General features: G+C 50.4%; 1 protein-coding gene across 1 annotated transcript in view; it reads right to left on the bottom strand.

Moving 5' to 3' along the window:
* Positions 1-20,682, bottom strand: part of TNR (tenascin R) — a 32,606-nt gene extending 11,924 nt beyond the window's left edge. The window contains exons 1-16 of the mRNA XM_053950171.1: positions 20,187-20,682; positions 16,981-17,457; positions 16,277-16,540; positions 15,352-15,467; positions 12,798-12,948; positions 9,914-10,183; positions 8,018-8,203; positions 5,286-5,375; positions 4,910-5,173; positions 4,011-4,280; positions 3,782-3,901; positions 3,125-3,268; positions 2,354-2,473; positions 1,899-2,042; positions 1,154-1,284; positions 35-167 (exon numbers count right to left, since the gene is read on the bottom strand). Of these exons, the coding sequence (XP_053806146.1) occupies positions 35-167; positions 1,154-1,284; positions 1,899-2,042; positions 2,354-2,473; positions 3,125-3,268; positions 3,782-3,901; positions 4,011-4,280; positions 4,910-5,173; positions 5,286-5,375; positions 8,018-8,203; positions 9,914-10,183; positions 12,798-12,948; positions 15,352-15,467; positions 16,277-16,540; positions 16,981-17,457; positions 20,187-20,682 (3,376 nt within the window). The remainder of the gene's footprint in view (positions 1-34; positions 168-1,153; positions 1,285-1,898; positions 2,043-2,353; positions 2,474-3,124; positions 3,269-3,781; positions 3,902-4,010; positions 4,281-4,909; positions 5,174-5,285; positions 5,376-8,017; positions 8,204-9,913; positions 10,184-12,797; positions 12,949-15,351; positions 15,468-16,276; positions 16,541-16,980; positions 17,458-20,186) is intronic.
* Positions 20,683-20,996: the final 314 nt, after the last annotated feature.

Here is a 20,996-nt window from a genome sequence, read left to right as displayed (position 1 = left end):
CGCCTGTCTGAGCAGATGCAGTGTGAGACCTCACCTGTGGTAAAGGTGGTTGAGATGAGGCCGCTCCGCATGGCATTTTGGGCAGCTTGCAGGTGCACCGTGTACTCCGTGGTCTCAGAAAGCCCCTCCAGACGGATCCACGTGTCCTCAGCATCCACAATCAGCTCCTGTACATGGGTCCCAGAAGGAGGCAGACACCAAGAGCAACAGATGAGAAAAGCGATGGGGAGCCTAAAGAGCAAGTGAGGAGGGAAGGGAAGGCAAGGCACAAACTACTGCAGCCCTTGGAGCCTGGCTGAGGAGCATTGCATGATTGTTTAGACCCCTGGGCTGAGTGAACATGAGATCAGTCAATATAGCCAACATTTCAGAATGGTTTGGGTGGGGGAAGGCAACCTGGTTTGGAGATGGATTTAAATGTTTGCAGTCTGTGTCCTCTGTCAGCTGGGTCTGTTGGGACCTGTGTGCCCTCGGTACAAGACATGACTGATTGCCCAAGCAGTGCAAGAAATAGAGCTGGCCAAACCTGCTTATCTGCCAGTTTTGACTCTGTTGATTCCTGTCATGTTAATTTTTCTGGTTGTTGGCCAGTGCCACACAGCATTATCAGACCCCTTTTGCAAAGCTATTATCCTCTGGCTGCTGCAAGCCAATCACACCAGCAAAGGAAATCAGACTATTTGCCATGACGTATTTTTGATAGTGTTTGTTGCAGCTCCTCCAGTCAGGCAGATGTGGATACACTCATTAAACAATCAAATGTATTGTATTGCAGAATTAATTAGCTGTCTGTGCCTATCTCCCTTTTTGCAGGAAGGGCAAATGGCATTTTTAGCATCTCTGCAGAATGATATTCTCCTGCCTCAGTTTGCTTGTTTTTCACAAGTTGTGAATTGCCCCTGTTCCTCCAATCTTTCCAGGTAACCCCTCTATGCCCAGACCAGTAGGTGTGCATCAATATTTTACCTTAGGCAATCTTTTATTGCTTTTTCCTATCATCCTGCTTAGCAGGAAGTAGTGTCTGCCCTTCTGGCCTCCCTGAGCCAGTGAGTACTGTTCTTTTGCTTTGTTTGGCTTCCCCTGCTTATTTTAACATGGTCTTATTATTCCCTGACTTAATGAGCCTCTTTGGTGTGAGGACTCACTCACTCACCTTCCGGCTGCCATCAGTGGACCTGTAGGTCATGATGTAATTCTCGATCTCTCCCACGGGAGGAACCCAGGACAGCAGGGCGCTCCGTCGTGTGACTTCACTGGCTGTCAGATTTGTTGGAGGATCCAAAACTGTAAGAGTGGATGGATAGGAACACAGGGAAGTGCAATTTCTCACACGCAACCACCTAGGCACTACTTCCCAACTCAGTACACTGGGATTCAACCTTGCAGCACTGAGCTATGGCCCAAAGTCCATCCTCACCCTCAGTTTCAAGACCTCATCACCCATCCCCGGTCTTGAACAGAGCTCTACAAACCCTCTAGAAGTCCTCCTCTACCTGTGTGCCATCTTAAGGGTAACAGCTGTGAAATTCACGTGCTATGGGACCTGTCAAGCTGTTTGTGAGCAAAATGGGTTGTCATGTTCTTCTGGACTATGTCCTTGGGTGAAAAAAGGACCTGGTCAGGGAAACCACAGCCAGGGGAAATCACTGAAAGAAAGGGATGGATGGATGGATGGATGTTGAAAGAATGAAAATAATGGTTGAGGCTTGATGATTAAAATTGTGTTCTTGTGTTGTGCCCTGCACTTGTATTTGGGATTGGTGTTTGTATCCTTTTGTCATGTGGCTATCTCTACACTCTCGCTATGTAACAAAAGCTTTGGCTCAGCCTTGCTGGCTGCTTTTCCTGGGGTGGGTGCATGGCTAGGGATGAGGAGTGAGGGAAGTGATTGTACGTACGAGTAGTGAAGTTGGTGCTGATGGTCTGGCTGGTGAGAGGCCCGCTGGTGGCATACATAGACACTGTGTAGGTGGTACTGGGCAGCAGGTTGGTCAGCTGGTACTCCTGGTTGTCTCCATCCACGAGAATTGTTTCTCCTGCAACTGTAAGCAAAAAGGGATCACTTAGGGTAGATATTCAAGGTGGTTCTCCAAAATGTGTCTCTGGATATGACCTCATGAAAAAAAGCACTTGTACTGCTGAAACACCATAAGGTACTGTGCAGCAGCTGAGCTGTAGTGGTGCTCTGAGGTGTAGTGGTTCAGTCTGAAGGGTGGTCTAATTTTTCCCACAATCCCTGTAAAACCCAAGGCAAGGGCTCCTTCCCTACTCCCTCTGTGAAGCGCTCCCACTGAGCCCTGGGCTTTGGGATGGGAGAGAAGTTGAGGTGAGCTGAAACAGTGCCCCGGTGTACCTGCACGACGTGTGAGGATGAGGACATAGCTTTCCACCTCCAACAGCGGCGGGTTCCACTGCAGCAGCGCCTCAGTGGGAGTGATGTTGGTGGCCGTGACCCCCAGAGGGACATCCATGGCTGCATGGGGGAGAGATCCAGAGAGTCAGAGGCATTAGGAGACTGGACTATGAACTGGAAGGGCTTCTTGTGGCATGTCGCTCTATGTCCTGCCCTGCTGCCCAGACACGTGTGCCTGCACAGGAGTTAGTGCTGCCCAAGCTGGAATGCAGAGATGTCATAGCTTGTATTACTCTGCTACCTGGGCTGCTCTTCCACTCTTTTCTAGATGCCCAGTCTGGCTTGTTAGGGGTTTTCTTTAGGCTTTGAGGAGTCTGGGGATAGCAGAAGGTTTTATTCTTGCAGCAGATGCTGTTTGTGACAGGGCTTCCCTAGGGATTATTTCTGGAAATCTGTACTCTGTTTAGGAAAGGTTGTCATGATTGCCCAGCATCATGTTTCTGGCTTCACTGTGCCTGGTACACAGGTTTATCACTTTTACCCATGAGTACCCATGCATATTTGGGATAAACTTTGCTGAGACATACTTCAAAAGCCCACACTGAGCCATTGTGAGCCCTGCTTATCATCTCCAGCTTGCATCTGGTTGGTGTGAGGTTCAGCTTGCTCTCAGTCACTGGAATATTAGTGCAAGCAGGGACTGCCAGCCCTTGGCAGGGCTGGACCTGACACTGTTTGATTGTTCCCTGCCCACCAAAAGCTCCTTCCCACCTGTGTATGCAGTGATGGAGGCCAGCTCGCTCTCCTCCCGGCCCCGCACGCTCTTCACCCCAATCTCATACTTGGTGGCAGGCTGCAGGTCCAGGAGGGTGTACTCGGTGGCATCCCTGGAGATGGCCATGCTCTCTGTCCTTCCTGCAGAGATGGAGCCAAGAGCTTTGACATCATGGCTGGCCCCATCCCTGGGGCTCGGGAAGGGCTTGGGAGGGGAGGACAGTTCCACAGACACTGGAGGTAACTGGGTTTTGTGCCTGCAGGTGCACTCCTGTGTGCCCATCACTGTGGTGGCCTGGCCTTTTCAGCATCATTGACAAAATTAGGGCTGAGGGAGATGGAGTAGTCAAAGCAGATGAGGGAGCTTGGATTTCAGGATTGAGCCCTGAATTTAACCGTCTCTGAGGAGGGCACACTGCTGACAGCCATTCTGTGTGCCCCTCTGTGCCAAGCTGGCTGCAGTCATCCTCCCATCCTCATCCCTGTCACCCTATCCTCTGCCCTGGAGCCAATCCCAGTCATTGGTCGCTTTGCCCAAGGCACTGAGATGCTGCCTGGGTGAGGATGACCTCGTGGTTTGCTTGGGCCAGCGGATGGAGGGAGGGTTGGCAGCTGTGAGCTCAGGGCATGAACAGGAGGGGTGTGGCCCGTTACCTTCGGCAGCACGGTAGGATATCCTATAGTGGTCAAAGGCAGTGATAGGAGCACTCCAGTAGACCATCATGGACTCCTGGGTGACGTTGCCCACCCTGAGGTCCTTTGGTGCATCAATCCCTGGTGAGATGGAGCACAAAGAAAAGCTGTGGGAGGCAGGTCCACTCCCCATGCCCCTGCCTGCCCTCCCGGTGCTGTCCCGTGCCTGGTGGGGGGTGTCCCGTGGTACCTGTTGTGATGGAGCCCACGACAGGCTCAGAGCTGATGGTGCCGTGCACGGCCACCAGGGACACCAGGTACTCAGTGGATGGCTGCAAGCCTGTCAGGCTGGTGTGCCTGCGGGTGCCATCGAGTGTGACCTGCTGTGCCTCCTCCTCCTCATCCCGGGGGCTGTAGGTGAGGATGAGGCGGTCTGCTGGAGGGGATGGGTCACTCCATGTGACATTCACACTGGAGGATGTCAGCTGGGAGAAGTGCAGCTGTGAGATGGGCCGAACACCTGGAAGATGGAGAGGAAAGATGCAATCCCAACCGTCTGTAGATCCTTACCTGCATGCTTTTCCCAGTGCTTGTATGGGAAATACTTAAAAGAGGTGGCAAAGCTGAAGATCTGGGCTCTCCATTGATCTGAAACTGCTGGGATCAACCAGCAGATCCAGGAGGTGTAAAATGGTGCTTTTCTCAGCTCCACCTGCAAACATCCTCCATCCCAGACCCATATGGTGGGTGATGGAACTGTCCCACTGCAGATGGTATATTTTGCCTGCACTTCATGACTGCAGACTTTTCAGCCAGAGGTCCTTGTGAGGTCCACACAGCTTCATTGCTGCTTCTTATGGACACAGAGGCCACCCTGACCAAAGAGGACAGCAGAGGGCTGTGTGTTTTCCCCAATTCTGTCTTGTCCAGCAAAGTAAGTGTGTTCAGTGCTGCTGGCCAAAGGGATTGTGCCACCACCTTGGTAGGGCCATCCTTCTTTTGAGGTCAACTGCTCCTGTGTGTACACATTGACCCTAGCTGTCATCCCCATCACCACCTCAAGGGCTTTCATGCCAGGTATGCAGTGGTCTGGCAGAGATGCCAACAAGGTCTGTGCCCTTGCCCCTATCCCAGCTTGTGTTTCTGTACCTGTGAAGGCATCCACCGTGGCCTCCAGGCTTTGCTGCCGTCCCCTCTCGGCGATGATGGAGATGGTGTACTCTGTCCCAGGCTCCAGCTCAGAGAGGGTGAGCTGTGACTCGTCCCGGGACACTGTCACTTCAGAGGCCATTCCTGAGGCAGGGGTGAAGGTGATGCGGTAGTGGTCGATGGGACCCGTGGCTTTGGTCCAAGCCAATGAGATGGATGTCTCAGTGGAGGCTGTCACCAGGAGGTCCCGGGGGCTGTCAAGCTCTGTGGGAGAGGGTTGGTGCAGAGCTTTGTCCCCATGCACAGACTGTCCTGTGGCGGCATCTGAGCCATAGCAGCCTGCTCTGCTTGGAGCAGGCAGTGGGGCCAAACTCACCCGTCCTGGCATTCATGGTCGCTGGCACACTCTGCTGGCTGTCCATCACGGCTGAAATCCCGATGCCATACTCCGTTCCCGGCACCAGATCTACCAGGGAGTGCAAAGAACACGACGAGGTTTGAGAGCAGCACCTGGCAGGGTGACCTCAGGGTGTGTGTGACCCCTTCTTCCACCTCACACTGGTGGGGACACAGGAGGACCCTCCAGCGCATCCCTGGGGTTAGCAGCTCTCCCACAGGTCAGCAGTTCTTCTGCATATTGCAGAAGAGCTGAGTCTTTTCAGAAAGCCGTGTGGACGCTTTTGGACAGGGAATTTGGGCTATTTTAGCTCAGAAACAAGCCATTTTTAAAAGTTGTTACTGAGGTTTGCTGCAATTGCTGGTGGTGAGACAGAAGCTCTTGTGTGTGTGAGCTGAGATTGGAACGATAAAGTAGCTAGATTTTTTTCCAAAGTGATGTAACATAAAATACTGTCACGGGGCTGGTGTCTTGGAGAGAAATAAATCATGCAGAATAAATGAAATGCACATTAATTGGAAAAGGTGCAGTTTTTCTGGGAGCTGAATCAAGCCCTGTTCCTTGGGGTGGACATATCCTGAGGTGCCTCTCTCAAAGAACTTGGGAACTGAGCTCATCCAGCTCCTTTCCTCTTGCACTGCTTTATCTCCATGGAATATCTCTTGCCTCTGCCTGTCACTTCTGCTTGGCTGTTGGTGGCTTTATTCCCCTCTTCCCTGTGCTTCATGATCTTTCATACAAAGTTAGAAAAAGCCATCAACTCTCCAGCTCAGCCTCACTGTGCCTTGCCCAGGGGAAGCATCCCTGGAGCCACTAAAACCTTTCCCAAGAGGTCAGGAGAGAGGGACACTCTCCTTCCCTGCTTTTCTCTTGGTACAGTGCAGTCTTGGTGTTGGGGAGAAGATGGACACCCTTGGCCCTGCTCGTTAAGTGTCAGAATTATTCTGGAAAGAAGAGCCTGGCAGAAGGGAAAGAGAAGGAAGAAATGAGCAGGAGGATATAAACCTTTTCTCTCCCACCTCTTTTGGGATGAGCAAAATTATGGTTATTTCTGCACAAATGCTGATTTTTAATAGAGACTATGGGCCAGGGCCAGGCTTGCTGCACTTTTAAGTGTAAATCTTTGATAAACTCTGCTCAGTGCTATTCCTCATTGCTTTTCCTGCAGGTAGATGAGATTGGCTGAAAGAATTGCTGGTTGCTTTCATACCATGGATCCCACCAGGTCCTGGGTGACTGGAAAAAAACCCCAATGGATTTTGCACAACATCCAACAAGACTGCGGGACATGACTACTCTGTACATAACAGAGCTAGCAGAATGTTCTTTTCATTATTTCGTGCTATGACTAGGTTTTGGTTTTTTTTATTGGTTTGTTTATGACATAGTACACTGGGGACTGGAAGCAATACCCTTGTGTGATGATGGAGGTACTATATAAAAAATCACTCTCTACAACTGACTTAAGAATCTGCATCTCTGCAGCTTTCTCTGGTTTGGTTTCTTGCAGCCTTACCTGAGTCTGGAAGAGCCTTGGCATCTTTTTTAGTTTTATTGGGAAAAACAAGAGACTTCAGGCTCTTGCCATATATTTCAAGGCAAGCTCAAGTCAAGCCATGGATATCATCTCAGTGTGTGTCACTGTTGTGCCTCTGCCCAGGGAGGGGGATTTGGCCCATTTTTAATGCTTCTTCTCACCTAGAAAGCCAATAAATGTCCTAAAGGAAAGCTAGCAGGAGACCAGCACTGAGTCTCTGACCTCATCCTGCTTCTCCCCACGCATCCTCATCAAGAACACAGAAGAAACCAGCCCTGATGTTTTTCTTCTTTCTGTATTCCACATTTTTCAAGATAACTGCTCTAATTGCCTTGCTGCCCTCCAGCCTTTCTTGTGACTCTGCTGCTGTGCTTGTAACTTTCCCACTGACCTTTCTCCTATAACTTCATATGGCAGATTCCTGGGCCCTTGAAGGTCCTGGGAAGGCAGAGTGTCAACATGGAAGAACCTGGTGTCCTTCCATACTGAAGAACTTCAAGATGAATGAGAGAACATTTTTGCATGTGATTCTTTTCTTTGCTCAGAATGTGCCACGGGAGCAGCAAATCCATGAGGTAAGCAGTTCTAGTCAAAAAACAAGGAAATCACATCTCACATGCTTTGCTGTGTTGCTGCATAAGGTGTTTGGGGCTTTCCTGGCAGTGGGAGGTGGGTGGTGTTTGCAGCTCCTGTGCTGGCCTGAATAATGTACTACTTAAAGGACTTGTTCAAAACCAGCATCTCTAGATTTAGGTTTGCTTTGAACCCAGTTTGGAAAAAGGCAAAAAACTCGGGCAGCCTAGCTGCCTATCGCTGCCCACAGGACCTCATCACCCATGGTACAAGCAAAAAAGAGAAGGGTGAAATAATATTTTCCTGTAGATCAGCCTAAACAGACTGCTTCCCAATTCTCACTTTGCTCCTTGCCAGCTCTATTTTCCACCTGGACAGATCCTTGCTGGAGGTGCATTACTTGGAGGTGTACCCAAACCCACACAGTGAAAATTAGCTCTATCCCAAGGAAAACCTTCTCTCCAGTAAACTCCAAAACAACCTCAAACACGTCCCAGCACAAGTGCAACTGAATCTTGGTGTGATTTGGGTTCTCCATTGCCCTACCTGCTTGAGAGGAGGAGGATGAAGGGGGAGGAAGGGCGCGTGGGTGCACGCATACCTGCGAGGGTGGCCCGGGTGGTGGGACCGGTGTCGCGCGGCACCAGCACCTCGTGGTAGTGCTCCCCGGCCAGGGTGCTGTAGACCACCCTGTAGCTGTGCGCCTCGGCCTCGCTGTTGTCCCAGGCAAGCTCGAGGCTGGCGGGGGTCCGCGAGCCCACCCGCAGGTTCTTGGGGGCATCGATCTCTGCACAACACAAGGGAGAGAGGCACTGTCTCACCGCTGGGAATGCGCCCCGCAGCCTTGCCACAGTGAGACAGCAGTGGAGGTACCTGGGTGGGACATCCAGGAGGTCCCTCCTCCCCAGAGCGTGTCCTGGCAGGAAGGGCTGGAACATTTGCTCTGACCTCCTGCTCAGCACAGGCTGTGAGATGCCACCCCAGGAGGGTGATGCGGATGCTGGGCACTCGCAGCATCCTCAGTAAGTTGGTTTGGCAGCTAGTTCCATGTTATTTAAAAAAAGAAAACCCTTTTCCCCCGTATTAGAGTAAAAGAAACTGAGGCACTGAGTGAGTAAGAGAAAAAGGGCTCTGTAGTAGCCATGCATTGGCCTGAACTGCTTTTAGAAGAAAACCTTGAGCATCTTTACAGGCTCATTCACACTCAGATATTGCCCAAAGGGTTTGTTTATTGGTGCTGCTTAGGCTGTGTACTGAATCTGCTCTGGTTTGCACAATAAACCCCTCCAGTGAGCAACAGCTGGGGCTGGGCACCAGCAGACGGTGGGTAACAATGATGGATCTGAGTTTGGGGCAGGTATTTTTATGTTGCCTTTTAGAAATAAAGCAAGGAAGGGCAATGCAGCAAATCAGTTGGGGTAAGCATCTCGTCTGAAATATTTATCTATAGAGATATGTACACACACAATTCATGTACCACAATTATTACAGTAGGAGCCTCATATCCAGCAGTAATGTACATGACAAATAATTTATATACCATAAACCAGCATGGAAATATACGCTCTGACTCCTCCTTTATGGCACGGTAAATTAAATCCCTTAGCTATCTGCAGGCGTAACATTAATTAAAGTTTTACTGACCAGTTAGGTGTTCAGAGAAGATATAAAATAAGATAACCATGTTTCTGGACGTGCTGGTTTCAGCTGCTTGACTGCTGATTCCTTGGTCAAGGAAGAGCCTTGGCTCTTGATGCTGAGTGGGAGCGAGTGTCCCCTTGAACTCAGACCTGTGCTGAGCATTTTGGTGTTTTTGAAAATTGTGCATTGAGCTGTGGTGATCTTAAACTACTGAGTTCTAGAGTTCTAAGCTGTGGGTCTGAACGGGCACTGGAGCTGGTGGGGATGTGTGTCCCAGACAGCTTCAGCCTTGATGCTGCAGCAAGACATGGCCAAGATGGGGTTGGCTTGGGGTTTACAATCTAAATATGGTGGGTTGGGTCTGTCCATGCCTCGTCACTGGCATCTGAGATCACCTGGACTGCCCTGGGGACTATATGAGCATCCCTGTGGGGCACAGGGCATAAAGAGGACCTTTTGCACTGGAGGTTTAGTGGCTAAACTGCCACTAGCAGTGGGGGCCAGAGGGCAGTTTTAGGGTGTGTATTTTAAGGCGAGCTGAATAATCTGCTCTGCCTTGCTCTGTGACAGGATGCAAGACACCTGCATTCAGGTGTCACCATTTACACCTGCATCTTAACCGCTGTGTTTTTCATCCCACTTCTTCCTCCTAGCACACCACATTAAACCCCAGCCCACTTGTGCCAGGAGAAAAAGAGGTATCACTAAACCCCAGATGCAAAAAACCCTGAGTTTTTCCTCTGGATACATCCTTGTTGCAGGACAGCCCATCTGCAGACGGCAGCAAGCCATCTGCCCACGCTTGCCAGAGACTCAAAAATGCACACCAGTTCTCCCAGCAAGGCCAGCTAGCTACCTGTGGTGAACTGGGCAAAGGCTGGCCGGCTCTCGTTGGCACCCCGGAGGGCGCTGACGGCGAGGTGGTAGCGGGCGCCAGGGCGCAGGGCCTGCAGGGAGTACTGGCTGAGGGGGGGCTGCAGGCGGAAGGTGGTCCTGCCGCCCTCCCCATCCGCCAGCCCGTACTTCAGCAGGATGGCGTCCACCTTGGCGCGCGGCGGGGTCCACTCCACGAAGGCCACCGTGTCGGAGACATCCCGCACCAGGATCTGCGTCGGGCCGTCGATGACTGTGGGGGAGCGGGGGGAAACGGGCACTTGTTATTTTGGCAAAGTTGAATGGGGAAAGGTGGAAGCTTTGGGGACACTAAGCTTCAGGGATGCTTCAACCTGACCTTCTTAGCGGCTTGAATTAGTATTTAGGGACAAGGGAGAGAGGTGACATGGGCAAGAGACATGACCCTGACCCCAAGCACTTAGGGGGTTTGGTCCTCATGGGTTCCCAGTCCCTTGTCCCCATCTCCTGACTCTTTCCTGAACCCTCTCCACTTTCTGCAGATACCAGAGCAGGACCCAGCAGCTCTCTCATTGATAACCATCACAGCTATAATGCAAGTCATGCCCTTCTCTTAAGCTGGTTGTCGGCAATAATTCTTCTTTGGCTTTTTAAGGTGGTATTTCCCAGGATATAAAACTCCTATATCTAACTGCAACACACGTTCTTTGCTCTTAGATAGCTGCATGTACTTTTGCATTGAAAAACATGTAATTTTCCTTTGTGCCCAACCCTTCAAACTATCCAAACAACTTTTATTGATGTTCTTCTACACTATTTACTCTTTACTGAGCCTTTCCATCATTGGCAAAATTTATCAGCAACAGTATTATGTCTTTTGAGAGGTGTTGACAATGTGTTAAATAATGTGGGGCCAAGGACAAGATCCAAGCGTTGAGAACTGAGGAATGTCTCTAGAAATGTTCCTGCTTTGGTGCCAGCTCCTGGTTTGTCCTTAAACTGAGGAATCAGCTCATAAAGCTGTTGGTGTCTTGGCAGTGGGAAGAGAGGAGAAAATGCAACTGCTCTGGTGAATCTTCATAACTAGCTGGGTGTGGGGCTATGGTTGGTGTCCAAAAAAAAAACCTTTCAGATAAAAGGTTTTTAGCTAAATTCATACCAGAGACCTACTGGAAGACCTTTTTGGACATTTCTGCTTTTTTTTTTTTTTTCCAGAGATTTGGGCGCTTCCTTGCTCCACATCGCTCAACACTCAACCTTTGGACATCCTGGGCTCAAGCCTGGCTGCCTGGCTGATGGATGCTTTGAGTCCAGCACAACTTAATGCATGGATGGATGGATGGATGGATGGATGGATGGATGGATGGATGGATGGATGGAGCCAAGCCTTGCCATTGCTCCTGTGCCATGGCAGTGCTCATACATGAAGCCTGCTGGGCAGCCTGTGTTATCACTTAGATGATCACAAGGTGGGTGAAAAAGCCCACTTTGGTTCTGTAATTTAGACTATACCATATATACATATAGCTAATATACAGCATATCTTGGAAAATGACAGTAGGATCTGCTGAATGCTGCACCTCATGGTTGGGAGTTCTGGGGGACAAGCATGTGGGCAGGGGTGGGAAGGAGCAGAGAGGGTTAGAAAAGGACATGGAGGAATTTGGAGTAGTGAGGTGAGGTCTGGGGGCAAAAAAACCAAAAGAGCACAGTTGGGAAGCCCAGTGTTCAGGTAGGAGCTGGCTGTCCAGCTTGGCCAGGACCAGGTCATGCATACCATCAATCTCCAACTGCTCCATGTTGTCCAGCCATCCACGTGATCCACATCTACTTAGCTGTGTGGCATAAAAGATGTCTTTGCTGCCTGATCCTGGTACAAGATGTTGAGGAAGAGCAAGGGTGGTGGGGATAAAGCTCTGGGGGTGCTGCAGAAGAAGGCAGACATGCCAGCACAGGGCTGCTTTCACGGAGCACAGATCCGAGAGCCCACTGCTCCACCTGCGCTCCCTGCAAAGGTCAACCCTTGAATTTGAGGTACCAGCTTCTATTTTTGCTGACCTCCCAGGGAAAGGAAGTTTCGGGCTTGACCAGGAGATGTCTCTATTAAGCCACGTCGAGCTGAACGCGGAGGCAAAGCAGGAGGAGAGAGGACTGTGCTGGGGAACTCAGACCTGCAACAGACTGCTGCCGTGGAGAGACCCTCCCTTCGCTCTCACCGCTGCCTCAATTAGCAGCACCTTATTACAACCCTCCGGCAGCTATTTAAGTGCTGTTTCCTCTTGGAACAGCTCAGGTGGAGCCAGTAGACGTCTGTCTGGCTTTCAAGGCAGACTGCAACAGATCTGGTGTGAAGAGCCTCTTCTTCCCCGTGAGCTCTGCCCATCACTGCATCTCCTTCAGCAAAAAGAGCCAGCTGAATTTCCTCTGGTCTGCAGGATGGACCAGTGAGTGGGCAAACAAATTGGTGTGGAAGGGACATGCTGTTGCTCCTGGCTCCCTGCGCTGCTGCCTGATTTGCCTGAATAGGAGGGATTTGAGGGCATTTGGTGGCACAAAAGCAGGTGGGAGTTTTAATCTGTTATATATTAGTAAGTAATACATTTGTAGATGTATTTCTTGAGGGCATCCATCCTCCAAAATGTGAGATTAGCAGAGAAGAATAATTTACTCAGATATACAATAAAAGCAGAACTGAGTCTTCACTCCGAACCCCATTAACCTCACCACAGTTTCTGCACTTGTGGCAATTTAGGAGAGAGGGACAAAATACTGCATGAAGAAGCTGTTGCTGCAATGTTTGCTGCAAGTTTCATCCCTGTCCATGGGACTTTATTTTTGGGACCAAGCCCTGGGCACTGTTGTGCTGCCCCCAGGTGAGGCTGACTCACGGGTTGAGACGCTGTCGGAAGTGGGAGGGCTTCTGGCTTGTTCCTTCAGGGCCACGATGGTGACGGTGTACTCCTCCCCTGGCTTCAGCCCCGTCTGGTTGAAGGTGGTGACAGTGCTGGGGAGCTGGGCAATCACACCACCCTCATTATTCTGTCAGGGAATGAAATAAGCATTAACCCTCCCCCACCAGCTGGTGTTTTGGGGGGCACTGATGCACAAAGAGGAGGTGCCCCCCATGTTGTATCCTTGCATGGGCCACTCTGCATCCCCAAATCACATTGTCACCTTGGCACACCCCACCGTGGAGGGAGAGACCTGGGATGAAGTCACCCACCAAGACTGGAGTACTCATGTTGTTGAGCTGCAAAATCCTCCCCATCCCTCCTCCCTCCCCAGCTTCTGTGTTTTGCCGTTTGTGCCTCTGCTGTTCTCCAGAAGAGGAAATATGATTAAACCAAAGCCTTGGCTAGACTTGTTTTCCCTGTTCTTCAGGTGCCAGGAGCCTTTTGTTGTTGATGTATAGGTATGAAGCTGTGAGGTCTTTATTTTGCTGTCACCTGCTTTTTAGCCATCTTTAGTACACTCATTTATGCCTTGTGGTTTTTCCCTGAAAAACTGTAAAGCTTTAAACAACTGCACATGTCACCTTTCCTGCCAGTGCTTGGACAAAGGATCTTTTCTTGCTGCTGTCTTCACTAATAACATGCTAAACAAATCTTTGCACATAACTCTCAATTCACATTCATCTCTTTTCTCATTAAACAGGAAACCTTCCATTTTAGCCATCAATTACCATTTTACCTTTCCTAATTTTCTTTGCTAAATCTGTCTTCTCTTTGTCTTTTTCCCACCCCATCCCCAGTGCAGGCAGCAGATGGGCAATCCTGCCTGACCCAGCTTTTGTGGGGGCGAGAGCATCACTCAGACCATGGAAAGAGCTTTGCAGGAAGCTGCAAGCATCCTCGTTGGGCTGCTGAGGACCAAATTAGCATTTCCTCACCCAGTTTTTGGGAAGACAGGGAGGTCAATTTTTCTCACAGAGGTTGTGATGCTGCAGTTATAACTCTGTTGTTTTTACCCTTTGGGAATGAGTTTTGTGCTTGTTTGAGGTGTGGAAATGTTTTGGCATGTACCCAAGCAAGTGTTGCTTGCAGGGCAATAAAGGACACAGCACTCTCTGCCTAATTTTAGGGAAAAGCTGATGATGGAGACTCAAGAGAGGCCAATTTTGGCAGCTGATGGGCAGAAACATGACTGTGACTCTATGTCTTAACTCATGAATTTGAGAACTTTAAAGCCCAGTGAGCTACATCCCTTCCCTACCACAGACCCTGCATCGAGGAACAGCCATCATTTTGCATCTTATCTGCCTTTAAATCCCAAAATGTTTCCATGTATTTTTAAGCCTAAGATTAAAAACAGAAAAAAAAGAACCAATGGTTTGCATTTATTTGCTTCAGGGGGATGCTGTTCATCTTAATTCCTGAGTAATAGTGAAGTGTTTGAAAGAGCTATTTTTTCCTATCAAAAGCTTTTCTCTGATATTGCTGCATTTTTCAGCTTTAATCCTGAATGATCACCTGATGGTGACTGCAAATGATCCCACGGTCTATACCTGCATTACATGAACTTCAACTTCTGACACAATGTAGCAAACATCACATCAATAATCTTCCAGCAACTCTTTGGAAAGGAGAGAACTGAGTTATTTAAGGCTATTGGGCTCTTGCTTTGTGCTGTGTAATGATACTTCATAGTTAAGAGTATTTAAAACTTCGAGGCCAAATTCTGCAGTTCTCCACTGCCCAGAGCTGCCTTTGATTCCAGTGCAGGTTTTTTACAAGTGAAAACATCATAATTGAGCCCTTAATCAGCATTTCTTTCACTGCTGGGCTTGAATACTCTTATAAAGAGGCTCCATGTACAATTGCAGCTATACTTATGGCTAAATGATGTAGAAATTATGAATATAGATTAAATACTTGATGTACAAATTTTGTTGCTGTGCACAGAAAATATGGGGTATTTAGGGCAACATTTTTATCCTTTCATCTTTTCTGGCACGATTTCTACCTGCTCGTCACTGCGATTAAAATTCCATGGCAGGAATGAACTGTGCATGTGACTCGGGGATGCTGAAGGTTGTTGTCTGAGAGCCAGCAGCTGCTTGCTTTGATCCAGGCTGCTTTGGGGAGCTTAGTGTAGAGAGCAGGGCAAGGAAGAGGAGGAGGAGGAGGAGAAAGAGTCATTGCAAAGGAGATGGAAAGGAAACAGAGGGTGCAACAAGAGGCAGTGAGGCTGGAAGGTTTTTTTCCCCCATCACTGGATTTTTTGGGGGACATTTCTTTGAGGACATGCATGTCTTGACACAAGAAGTAATGGGGAAATGCAGGCTGGCAGTGGCTGGGGAGTCTGATATGCAGCACAGAAATGGCAAACACAGGCTGGGTATTTTGGGAAGGTGGTAATTGGAAACTGATTTAGGATCCACTCACTGGGTGCTGTCAGGGTGACCAGGTATACCCTGCAGGGCCATGGGTGTGGCAGCAGTACCTTGGGAATGAAGCTGATCTCCCAGCCGTCGAAGGGGAAGGAGAAGGGCTCCCACTGCACCTCTGCCGTTGTCTCTGTGACAGTCTTGAACTTCAGCCCCTGCGGTGTGGCGAGGTCTGTAAGGGAGCAGGGAGTGGTAAGCAGAGCAGGGTGGGTGTGCACGTGCTGTTGTACCCACCCTGCTCCCTGTGGGTATTTTGTTATCTGGGCAACAAGAACAGGGAAACTTTTGGTAACTGTTAGGAAAATTAATTTTTCCCTGCTCGATGTGGGTTGGAGGGAAAAGAGGGAAATGCCTGGACCTACAGACACTGAGGCATCCCACTGCACTATTGTGTGAACAGAGTGAATGCTGGGGTTGCAAAGGGGGGTGTGGATAGTTTCTGGTTTTCCCCTGCCCTCTGTATCCTTAGTCTCCAAGAAACCCCTCTGGAGGCTGGCATTACAGCTTGATACTCCTGTTTTCCTCTGTGCATCATGGTCCTGGTCAGGACTGTGCTTCTCCTGATGCACAGCAGCATCCGCTGTTGCTGCACCATCCCCCATATCATGGGGAGTCATCACGGGGAATCATCTGTTCAGGAGTGGGAGGAGAACCTGAGACTTCTGTGTTATATTGTAGTATTTTCTCTGAGGAAAAAAATGTAATGTTTTGGGCCACATTCTGGGGGCTTCAATCAAACTCTGGAAGCTTTTTCTTCTTTTTAGACATCCAGGTTTTCATCCAAACTGAGCCTTTCTGAAGAAGATGGATACATTTCCTCCTTTTCCTACATCCCTATACAGATACAATTTTTTTTTTTTTTTTTTTTTTTTCAGGGCTTGACTTTCTGCTGCTAGAAGGTTTTTATGGAAAAAGTGAGCCAGCTTGAGCATCTCCTCAGGATACATGGGTAGCAAGCGACAAGTGCAGTAGGATACTTACTAGTCATCACCTTGGAGGTAACGGGGATGCTGAAGACGTCACTGATGACTGCATAGATGCTGACATTGTAGGCAACACCTGGCTCCAGATCCGTGATGGTGATGCTGCTCCAGTCCCCAGGCACCCTCTGGTGGAGCTGGGTGCCCCCTGGCACCGCGGGCTGGTAGGAGACCACGTACTCGGTGGCTGCCCCGGGGCCGTCCCAAGCCAGCTCGATGGAGCTGTCGCTGATCCCCGTCACCCGCAGGTTCTCAGGAGGAGACACTGGTGGGAAGGGCAGAGGTACGGAGAGTGTCAGGGTGTGCGTGGCTTGTTCCTCCACTCCTGTGGGAGGGTGTGTAGGTCTGCTGGTGGGCTATAGGCACGGGCTGGGGGTTATGTGCTAGCTGTGGTTGTCTGAACAGCTATAGCAAGGTAAAGGCTCAGGAGAACCTGCTGCACTAAGGGTTTTGCCCCCATGTTGGGATGAACCTCACTAGCTTTTTGCTCACCTCCCAAACTTTTGTCCATGGTGTCTTTGGGGGCAGGGATAACAGGGAGGTAGCCACACTGCGCACTGCGGGGCCTCGGTGTGCCCTGAGTGATGCTCTCTGCCGGGTATGGATTTCTCCCAGGCTTCACGGTGCTCCTATGGGACTCTGGGCACCTAGAAACCCTCGCTTACCCGCTCAAGTCTGCCTCTCCTCACACATCCCCCCCTCTACCTGCTGAGCAGTCCTGCCCGTCATAGCCTCCCTGGCAGACGCAGAGCCCATCCCGGCAGACGCCCCGGCCGCTGCAGGCGTTGGGGCAGTGCAGCCTTGCGCAGTCCTCGCCGGCGAAGCCCTCCTGGCACACGCAGGTGCCGTTCACGCAGTGGCCCCGGCCCGAGCAGTCGCGGGGGCAGCGCAGCTGGGAGCAATCCTCCCCGGTGAAACCCTCCTCGCACACGCACTCGCCGTCCACGCAGAGCCCGCGGGAGCCGCAGCCGGCGGGGCAGCGGAGCTGGGAGCAGTCCTCGCCCCCGTAGTCGTTGTCGCAGATGCACTGGCCCTCCAGGCACACGCCGCGGCTGGAGCAGCCCCCGGGGCAGCGGGGCTCGGAACAGTTGCTGCCTGCCCAGCCCTCCATGCACACGCAGCTGCACGACTCCAGGCTGAAATTCCCGTGGCCGCTGCACTGCGGGATGTAATCCAGCTGCCCTGCAAGGATGCAGGACCGAGGGTCAGAACCCACCGGGTGGGAGGTGGGAAAAGGTCAGTTTTGCTCTCGGGTCAGCCCTCTGAAAGGCTGGAGAAGGGGCAGGTGTGGGGCAAGGGGGGGATAGCTCTCCCTCTGAGCGTGCCCAGCTCTGGCGAACTGGTGGCTTTAGGACTGAAAGGGGAAAATTGGTGGGGTTGTGGTGGGGTTTGGGTGGATCTTTCCCTAGGGAGCAGTGGCCTCCATAACTCTGGGTGCCATCAGCCTTGTGGTGGTGCAGGTGCTCCCTTTGGTTTCTCTCCAGCTCAGCACTCAGTTGATAGGAACTTCCCTAGACCTCTTACTGGGAAAAAACTTTTCTGGCCAAACCCTCTGCACCAGCCATGACTCCTCTGGTTTCACATCTGCCCACTTCTCCTTTTTATAGATGAGAGATCCCCAGCTTCTCTCTCTCCTATACAAAGTAGGTATGTACCCAAAGGCATCATCTTCATCCCTATCCTGGTGAACCTGATTAAGACAGAACTGTTGGCTTTGGGCACACTGAGGTTGTGGAAAAGCAGGGACAGCACGTGGGCTCTGTGGCCAGCACCTCTAATGCCCCCTCTTTACCTGGCATCCTTGCACAGGATGGTCTGGGGTGCGGAGGGATGATGGGGATGAAGGCACCAGTCAGTGACACTGCTAATGCTCCCCTGTTTTGCCCTGAAACAGAGCCATTGCTCCAGCAAAGGGTTTATCCCAGGCAGGCTAACTTTTCCTTGCTGATTTGTACTGCTTTTCCTCATGTGAACCAAGGAAGAACAGAAACCCTTTCTGTGCTTCCTCCAAACCGTGGGGAGCCTTTGCACCCCGAAGACCTCCAAGCCCCAGGACTCTGTCCCCAGCTAAATTTTCCATCCTAGCTGAATTTTCTGAGCAGCTTTTCCAGTGGGGGGATGTAGCAGATGAGCATGTAAAAGCAGCTCAGTTGCATGCTGTGCCAGACAGACACATTTAGGTTACTTTGCAGGACAATTCCCATCCAAACTGCAAATACTGGGAATGCCAGTCAGGATCTCTTCAGATCTCAGCCTCTAGTAGCCTCTAGTAGTTATCAAAAGATGAGAGAGGTTGCTTGTAAGTGTGCTAGAGAAAAGAGGCTTTCCTCAGGGAAATTGCCTTGGGTGGTAGGGTAGGGATCCTGATTCCTTTGCAGTGCAGTGAATTGAAAGCAGCTCTGGTAAAACTAAATGAAATTACTCCAGTTTTAGCTTGGCACATCTGTGATGGGAGTGGGGACTTCACCAAGCAATGAATATTTAATGGGACTGTCTATGCATGTTGCAAGTAACCCAAATAGGCCCATCAGAGTTTCAAATTAATTCCTTTAAAACGGGTTTTTTCCCATAGCATTTCCTACATGATTTTAACCCTCACTTTGCACAGACTGGTGTTTCCTGTTTTGTCTTAGTTATTAACGCAGCTGATGGATGTGGCATTGTGAGCTGCCATGGGCTGAAGCCATGGCTGGGAACACATTGACTTCCGCTGGCCTCAGGATAGATGCCAGCCCAAGCCACCCTGCTGTGTGTCCATCCTTGTTTCTCCCTCCCTGACCAACACACCTTTAGTGGAACTCTTGACCAGAGCATTGGTTGCACCCATTTCATTTTAATGTGTCCTACACACAGAGGTGTTGGGGTACCACTGGAAAAATCACTCTAATAGCTGCAAAACTTTAAAATTAAAAATGCAATGTCTATTGGGGGTAAAAGGGTTGGTTTTAATTTCTATTCCTTTCTGTTGCTGTTCTTGGTGTGAAAAGCAGTTTTCCCCTGGAAAATGCCCTCTGTGGTTCTCCTTGCAAGGAGAACATGGTGTGCTGAAGCCACGAGCAGGGCTGGGCTGCATTTGGGATGGATGCCCTTTGAGACAGCCCCTCTTCCTTGAGACAAGGAAAACTATCAATATGCTGGCTCCTGGACCATGGAAATGCAGCTGCTAGCCCAAACCTTCCTGACCCATCTCATTTCAGCTGAGTGCTGCTTTCCTGACCCTGAGGGACAGCTGAGGTGGAACGAGGGGCTGCCTTTAATGGAGTAACCTTAGTGGGACCTCTTGGAGGTCTCCACAAAAGCACATCTTTTTATTCAGGTGAAAATATCACGTTGATGGTATTGTGCCTTTTTTTTTTTTTTTTTTTTTTAGGTTTTGTTTGCTTATTTCATGTATTTCTTTTGAATTTTTTAATATTTTTTTTTTTAACTCAGCTTTTCAGATAAGTTCACTCCCCTTACAGAGAAGATGAAAGGGCTTATTGCCAACTCCCATGGCGCTGCCTTCAGCCCAGGCACAGCTTAGGAGAGCAGCAGCAACATCTCTGCTCCCTGTCCCACAAGCAGTGGCACCTGTGTAAGAGTGTTGGGAGAACTGCAGGGTTGTGAGATCCCCCTGCTCACCCCTACCCAGCTGTAATTTCATCTGTAAAGGGGTTCAGCTCTCTCTCCATTACAGAGTTTTTGCAGCAAGTGTGGCACAGGCACTCAACTGACCAAAGCCTTCCCGCGGGTTTTCCTTGCTTAGAGGATTTATTTTAAGTTTTTTCACTAAAGCCACAGCCCCATCGTGGGTAAACATTGGTTTTCCTCTGTCACTACTCTGAGTGGCATCATCAGGTTTTGCATTATTTCTCCTGCCTTTTGCTCAAGCCCTCAGTCCCCAGCAAGAGCTAACAGGATGGCATTACTACCTGTGGCTGCATTTTCTTGGCAGCAATTGGAGGTGCATTGGTCCCGGAGGATGGAGACCTCCCTCTCCAGCATCTCAATCCTGCTCAGCAGCTCCTGTAGGGACGGGAGGGAGGTGGAGCACTTGCAGGCCTGCTTGGGCATGTTTATCCTGTGGGTGAAGGTGACCTGGCTCTCGCTGTCGGAGGTCTGCTCCGTGTACTCTGCCAGCCGGTCGTCTTCTGAACTCACCTCCTCGGCCGAAGACTTGAACACGGATGAGCAGCAGCTGTCCAGAGGGATGTTGATGTTGTAGATGTGGTGGAAGACCATGGGCTGCTCTTTGATAGGTGGGCTGCAGTTGGCGAGGCCACCCGCCTCATCCACCGCCCTCCTCTCGGCCGTCTCTGTCGTCATCTCCAGACGGCACTCAAAAGGCTTGAGGACAGCGCCCAGCAGAAGCAAGTTGAAGCTGATGACCACACTCCTCAGGACCGGGTTTTCACCATCAGTCCCCATTTTCCTGGGAGAGAGAAGAGCCTTCCAAGCCAGTCTTGGTCAGCCAAGAGTGGGGAGAACCTGGGAACACAGAAGCAAAAGAGCATGGCTGGTGTTAGCCTCAAAACTATGCTCAGCACAGAGAGGTAAATCCTTCTTGGCAGTTATCTAGACACATGTGGGGCCAACTTGACCTATATGCAGTCCTGCTGGCTTTGGTGTGTAGGGACACGGTTTGGGGTAACTGTGAGTGGGGCTGCAGCCCAGCCTCATCCCTATTGGGCTGAGCTACAGCTACAGGTGAGCAGCACTGACAGCAATGAGCCATGGAGTGC

Source organism: Vidua chalybeata, chromosome 9 (genome assembly GCF_026979565.1).
Source record: "Vidua chalybeata isolate OUT-0048 chromosome 9, bVidCha1 merged haplotype, whole genome shotgun sequence".
Taxonomy (NCBI): Eukaryota; Metazoa; Chordata; class Aves; order Passeriformes; family Viduidae; genus Vidua; species Vidua chalybeata.
Note: the sequence above shows the minus strand (reverse complement) of the source record. Positions and strands in the feature narration are given on the sequence as shown.